Below are 7882 nucleotides of genomic sequence, written 5' to 3'. Positions count from 1 at the left end.
TTTTTTTTTTGGGGGGGGGGGGGGGGGGGGGGGGGGGAGAAGTCATTTTCCGCTTCATTCTTCTTCGCCCTAAGCTTCTTCTTCGCAACTTCTACTTGCAGCACCATAGGACTTCTACTTTGCCCAAAAAGCTTCTTCTTCGCCATTCACCACCACCAGTTGATATGTAGATGGATGATATATTTTTTTGGGTATATAATAATTAAAATGTTGAAGTGATGCAATTATGTCCATTTTCATGTTATTTTTTTGAAAATGAACCAAACACACAAAGACAGTTTTTTGTTGTGCAGCCAAACATTCAAAAGAAAAATATTTTCCAGAAGTCATTTTCTTTCTTTCCAAACACACTCTTAACTGATTCTTTTCACCACACTTGTGACCTTAAACAAGACATGTATCATATATATTAACAAGGGTGTTTGTATGTGGTTATTGTGGTGTATGAATTTTATTTTTATTACCCAATATATTCATCTATCAAGCTTGTTAGCTATTGTAAGTCCACAAAAAACACAAAAAATATAAAATGAAAAACTAAAAACCAAATTAATATAAAATTTACTAATTTATATTAATTAATAAAACCAATCTATCATCTTAAATGTTTTTTGTTTTTTTTTGTTTTTTTTTTTTTGGATTGAGGGCTATATCCACTAAGCCAATATGTTATTTATTAAGTACCGGTTTACCAAGTCAAACCATTAATATTATTGGAAGGCCAAATCCACAAAAATTAATAAATAAATCAGATTTACTATTATTTACGAAACACTCAATAATCTTGAATATGATGTTGTTGTTTTACTTTTTCTTATTTCATCTACAATTGTAGTTCAAGACGCAAAATGCTTTGTTTTTCCTCTTCTTCTTCAATTATATTTGGGTAGGGCAACCAAAAAACAAAGTATAAAAGAGAAACGGAAAGAGATAGCTATGTTTTATCTACTTTTCAAGTATATATTTGAACCACGAAATGAGAAATGGTGGAGAAGAAACCGTCAATATTTATAGGTCCCATATATATATATTTTCACGCAAATTTAGGTACACTTGAGAATATGACATTTTCATTCACGTCCAAAAACATGGTTGTTGAATTTATAGATATTACAATGCAAATATTTCAGGTCTCAATAATTCATCCACATGCCTCGAATACTAGTACTACATACGTACAATTAAATCATCTTCACATCAAATTGAGGCATTTTGTTTTTTTTTTTTTTTAGATCATCTATCTTTGTTAACGTGCATGATTGAAGAAGGGCAATAATGTAATGTCCAAGAATAAAAATAACGTAAATTTAAGATTAATAGAGGACACTAACGGTGCCAAAGACCTTGTGGTCTAGTGACACCTGATTGCACCCCACATGGGAGGGGTGGGTTCATTGAGCCTATTGGTGTTCGACCCTCAGTGGAGGCAATATTGGCTCTTTGTGCTTCATTTGATTGAGAAAGTAGTTATGAACAGACAGATACTACTCTCTAATAGGAACAGACAGGTTCGCACCTAATTAATTAATAATTCAATACCATTAATAAGAATAAGTTTACAAATTATAACTACTAAGTAGTAAGTAATTTTTCCAATTTGAAACAAATAAAATTTTACAACTTCAAAATATTTTAAGATAGTAATTACTACTTAATATGTTAGTTAGATGATAGTTAACTAGCTAAACAGTAAATACATAAGAATTTAATAAGCATAAAACCAATATCACAGTTTCTATATGATAATCTCATAATTCATTACTCTATTAGAGTATATATGTATATTATATATTTTCAAAAATGTACAGGCCAATGACCCAGGCCGGCCCGACCTGGTCCATGCATGGACAAAAAATTAAAGTCTAATCCTATTCCTAGTATAAAACGTGCTAGCCCTAGTCCGCTCATTGTAGCAAATGGACCGTATCGAGCCTGGACCAGACTTTAGACTAACTCGTCCCTTTGTCACCTCTACTACAATTACATAATCTAGATATCGTTTTTAGTTTTGCACGCTTGAAATTTACTATAAATTGAGGGGCACCTCCAAAGAAAAATATGCAAAGCCTACTACTACTTGTCTTGAATTGTTTGTTTCCTTCTGTCCCCTTCTATGCAAAAAATGGCTGCCATTAATCAACCATTATCTATTCTTACATCAAACCGCCCTCAGATGCATGAAGTTACTCGTCGTTCTGCCAATTTTCATCCAAGCGTTTGGGGTGACCATTTCCTAGCTTACTCTTCTCACGAAAAGGTAACCAATTCAAAAAATACTTCAATGAATAACTATTAGTTTTTAGGGTATATATTTACAAGAGTGAAAGCAATATATCTCTTCTAACACCCTCTCGGTTGAGCCCGTTACACAGAATTTTTCAAGTGTGGTGTTTGATTTGCGGGGTATTACCTAAGACTCTAAGAGTGAGATTTATTCCACGCATGTCCTCGGATGGTGATCGTGAGTTTCCTTTATAACCAAAAAATAAAAATAAAAATAAAAATAAAACATAATATATTTACAAGCTAGATTTCAGGCAATATCTTTTTACATTGAAATAATTATCTAGCGTCTGCCACCCGGGTTTGAGCCGGTCAGCTATGGGCAACCTAGGTTGGTTAACCTCCTTGTAGTCCTTTGCCGGCTAGGATCACAGGGCGAGGGTTTACTCACATACTCGGAAGAGGAGTGGGGTTTGCCTCGATAAACCCAATATATATATGCAGCCTATCAAGTAAAGTGTACACCTTTTGTCTTATTATACGTGTCCCATAGCCTTTAGTATTCATTTGTGAAATTAGAAATTCTATAAGTAGTAATTTTTCTAAGTAGTAATTTTTCTTTAGTGGTTTTAAATATATGAAATTTAGTAACATATGCTAAATTAAATAATATAAAATTTAAATTGGGAATAAATTGAATCAAGACTCTTTGATTGAACCCCCCAAAAAAAAGTGAAATTAGAGGAAGAGATCGGAGTGCTTTTCACAATAATATAAGGAAAATTCTCTAATGAGACCGTCTCATAGGTCTCAATCCGTGAGACGAATCGGTTCAGAAGAATTTGAGTTTTATGTGATATGAGTTTGTTAATACTATTTCCTGCAAATTGTAGGTTTGTGATAAAGTATTATATATATATATATATATATATATATATATACGCTTAAAGTATTACATATATGTAATGCTATATAATGACACTTCATTTCTTACAAATTGTCTATTATAGTTTTCCTGTACTACATTTATGCTATAAAGCATCATATATCATGTTTAAAGTATTGATGATATCTGCAAAATGTATATTACTTTATCTCTTGCAAAATGTATATTACATTTATGCTATAAATTATTATATATATAATCCTTTATAGTATTTATAAATAATATCTAGCAATTCTGTTATGTTATTATTTTATTTCTGCAAATTATCTATTACAATTTTGCGACTATATTTATGCTATAAAGTATTATAAATAATGCTTAAAGTATAGATTATATCTACAATTATGTTATGTTATTACTTTATTTCTGCAAATGGTCTATTACAGTTTTACTATAAAGTTCTAATTTATAATATAATGTATTGTATATATATAAGATCGACTTAAAGTATTAATTATATTATATCTGCAATGTTATTATGATTTATTTTTATTAGATTAGACGGATGATAAGGATTGAGACCCATAAGACATGTCTCACACAAACCAATAATATAATATGGAATTTTTTATAAAAGAAAAATGAGGTGTGTTCGTTGTATATACAGAAAGCAGAAGCACAAGAATGGCAAGAGCATCAACAACTGAAGGAAAAGGTGAAGAACATGCTTGTGGAAGCCCCATGCATTTCTTCCCAAAAATTGGAATTGATCAATAAGATCCAACTCTTAGGAGTGAGCTATCATTTTGAAAAGGAGATTGAAGCAACATTGCAACTCATATTCAATACCTACTATGAATTCAATGCCGAAAATGATGAGAATGATCTTTATACTGTCTCTTTACGCTTTCGACTACTTAGACAACAGGGCTATCATGCACCTTGCAGTAAGTGTATAATTCAAAAGCATGCATTTAATTAATACGAGTACTCCATATGAGAGATCTAGAATTTTACAGGTGTGTTTGAAAGCTTCACTTCATGTGATGGCAAATTCAAGGAATCGTTGACCGACAATGTGCAAGCAATATTAGCTTTCTACGAGGCATCACATCTTAGAGTAGGTGGGGAGAAGATTTTAGATGAAGCACTCGTATTTACCACTTCTTACCTAAAATCCTTGTTACCAAACTTGACCGATCCTCTTAGATCTCAAGTCAGTGAAGCATTGAAGAGGCCAATTTACAAAAGATTAACCAGAATAGAAGCAAGAAGATACATATCAATTTATGAACTTGATGAAACTCATGATATTGTACTGTTGAAATTTGCGAAGCTGGACTTCAACATGCTACAGAAGGAACATCAGAGGGAGCTAGGTGATCTTACAAGGTAACATTTTTTTGCTACATGAAGGTGCAAAATACACTGTCAAACAATTCCTATGAAACATAAAAAAGGGTTTTGATGAATCGATAAACTAATTAACCTAACTATTGTTTCTATGTTTTCTGTAACATAGGTGGTGGAAAGAATTAGATACTCCAAAAAATCTACCTTTTGTCAGGGATAGATTCGTGGAGGGCTACTTTTGGATGTTAGGAGTGTACTTTGAACCACAATACTCTCTAGCCCGGAAATTTCTTGTTAAAATTACAGCTGTAACTACAATTATTGATGATATTTATGATGTCTATGGAAATCTTGATGAGCTCCACCTATTCACAGATGCAATCCATAGGTTCTATAACTTCTGTTATTATTTGATCATCCTAAGCTTGTTTAATTGAGAATTTCAACTTGTTTTTTTTTTTTTAAATAATAGTGTTAATACACTTTTGCCACGCAGATGGGATACTAGTGTTGTAAATGAATTACCAGAATTTATGAGAGTTTGCTATGTCGCTCTTCTTGATGTTTATGCTGAAATGGAAAAAGAGTTAGTCATCAAAGGTGAATCATACCGTATCAGCTACGCCAAATCTGAGGTAATGTTTAGACGTTCAATATAATCAATATATATTTTATGAAATGATCAATATAAACTATGTCAAAGCTTATGATAAAGTTTAAAATCTTGGATAATAATAACTTTTGTAAGTTTGATTGTTGATATGTTTTTAGATGAAAAAGTTAGCCGGTGCATATTATGAAGAAGCAAAGTGGTTTTACAATCGTTGTACTCCAAAGTTTGAGGAGTACATGAAGGTTGCACTTGTAACGGGTGCTTATATGATGCTATCAACAACTTCTTTGGTAGGCATGCAAGAAGATTTTGTAACGAAAGAGGCCTTTGATTTGGTGTGTAAGGAGCCATTAATTATTCAAGCTGCATCAGTTATTTGTAGATTAATGAATGACATGGCTGGACATGAGGTATATTTAAATTTTATTTGTGTACTATACATACCAATCAATCTCTATTTAAACATGATGATTGTTGTGTGATCGAGGGTGAGTTAAAGATTGTAAATCATATATATTTGCTTCTCTAGAAATGCAATAATCATATAATATATATTTGCATACTTGATTGAATAGTTTGAGCAACAAAGAGGGCACGTAGATTCAGCTGTAGAATGCTACATGAAACAATATGAGAAATCAAAGGAAGAGACCTTTATCGAGTTTCAGGAACGAGTCAGCAATGCATGGAAAGACATTAATCAAGAATGTCTTAAGTCAACTGCTTTACCTATGTCTATACTCATCCGGGTTGTCAACCTCGCAAGAGTTATAGATTTAATGTACAAAGATGGAGATGCATATACACATTCCGCAACCGAGCTTAAAGCCATCATTACCTCTGTTTTAATTGATCCGATCATATAATCAATCCTAAGAATAAAAATGGAAATACACCTACTATCTTCAACATATGTAATGTTGTTGCACTACTTTCCCTATAACTATCCATGTTTGATTTGTTAGAATTTCAATATAAGGGCATGTATTCTATTGACAAGGATGTTTGTATGTGGTTATTGTGGTGTATGAATTTTAATTTTATCACGCAATACATTCATCTATATATCAAGCTTGTTAGCTATTGTAAGTCCATAAAAACACAGAAAAAAAAAACTAAAAACCTAATTAATAAGAAATTTACTCATTTATATTAATAAAACCAATCTGTCATCTTAAATGGTTACTTACCATTTTTTTTTGTTGGATCCATGGAAGGCTATCCACTAAGTCAACATGTCAATTTTTTAATCACTCGGAGGGGTGAACCCGAGCAACATCACTTAGGGTATGTTTGGTTTATGAGTTTACACATTAAGAATGAGAATCAAAATAATAGTTAGTGTTTACATTTCTGCAAGAGCACAAAAGTAAACTTCAAAGGGGAAAAAGCAATAGCACAGATAGCTATAAACAAAAATGACGCATTACAAACATTTTATGGCGCTATGGCATCATTAAGCATAACAATTTTGCCACCAACAGCAGCCAAGGACAAAGGTAGTGGAAAACGTTTCAAGAGCACAAGTGAAAATGCAGCTAAACTACAATTTAAATGTGTCAAATCAGCGGGCTTGGGCTGACTCGCCATTGACCAATTTAGGGACACCTTTAGTACTATTACATAACCCATCTAGACAGAGTTCACCATACCCATGGTAGACCTTGGTCTCCAAAATAATAATTGAAAAAAAAATGATGTGTTGAGATTCAGTTTTTAGAAGTGTTTACAGTTTTTAGATGTCTTTAGGACACAGGTGTGGACAACCCATTAAAGGAAACCGCGCACATTTTCACTTGAGCCTATATGTAATTGATTAGAAAGATAATAAAAATAAATAATTATTTAATGGTATTGATAACTTCATAGGCATGTCCTCAAGCGCAGGTAACCCACCCTTCCCCCTCCCCTAGTTCTAATCTATTACATGTTTTCTTCTTTTTTCCGCCACAACTAGTGACTCCAACTCCTATACTATTCCCACAAGAGACATGATAATTGTATACCAAGCATTGAACAGTGTTCACTAATTTACTATATGTGTAACTTGCAAGATATTAAAATATAAATTTATTACATATCAAATGACTATCCAATTTATGTCTTGTCCAATACAATATATTACCTAGAAAAAAATTATTGATAAAATTTTGAGAAATATAGTACTTTTGGCTGCTTGGACTAGTGTGGTCCTATTTTTTTATCAGAGAAAGGAGGGGGTACTAGTTTGGTCCTATTGATTTGGTATTGTGTACTATAGGCTGCGATTTATTAACCCTTTGTGAAGATAAGATATAAAATAAAAGAAAAATCTTGCGCATGCAAAATTAAGGAGAATAATTGAGGTAAAGTCAAAATTAGTTATAGAATACATATAGATATCGTTTTTTTTTTGGTGAATAATTTATTCATGGTAATTCATTAATTTATATAGTAATTTGTTATTATATATGAAAATAAGCATCAATTATTTACAAAATTTATATAATTACTCTTTTATATTTATAAATATTTTATTATTAAATATGTAATTAAGTATGCTTGTACTATTTCATAATCTCTTGTGGGATTAATTAATATGGGATCGTTAAGACTAGGTATTTATTATTTTCTCCCCACACACACATATAATTATAATCGTACGGTTAGCTTAATATATCCAAATTTGAACCCATTACCCTCATCTCCATCAGTACCGAACTAATATAAAATAAGGGGGAAATCTAGCTTTGCACACTTGAAATTTTACTATAAATTGAAAGGAACCTCCAAAGAAAAACATGCAAACCCTAATACTACTTGTCTTA

General features: G+C 31.8%; 1 protein-coding gene across 1 annotated transcript; it reads left to right on the top strand.

The window, feature by feature from the left end:
* The first annotated feature begins 2116 nt into the window (after positions 1-2116).
* Positions 2117-6074, top strand: LOC116001596 ((-)-germacrene D synthase-like). The gene is made up of 7 exons (XM_031241480.1): positions 2117-2257; positions 3777-4056; positions 4129-4501; positions 4632-4850; positions 4959-5097; positions 5234-5485; positions 5651-6074. The coding sequence occupies exons 1-7, from the start codon at positions 2123-2125 to the stop codon at positions 5939-5941; spliced, it is 1689 nt and encodes a 562-aa protein (XP_031097340.1). The 5' UTR covers positions 2117-2122; the 3' UTR covers positions 5942-6074.
* Positions 6075-7882: the final 1808 nt, after the last annotated feature.

The sequence above is a fragment of the Ipomoea triloba genome, chromosome 13, assembly GCF_003576645.1.
Source record: "Ipomoea triloba cultivar NCNSP0323 chromosome 13, ASM357664v1".
NCBI classification, from domain to species: domain Eukaryota; kingdom Viridiplantae; phylum Streptophyta; class Magnoliopsida; order Solanales; family Convolvulaceae; genus Ipomoea; species Ipomoea triloba.
This window is presented reverse-complemented; position numbering and strand designations above follow the sequence as displayed.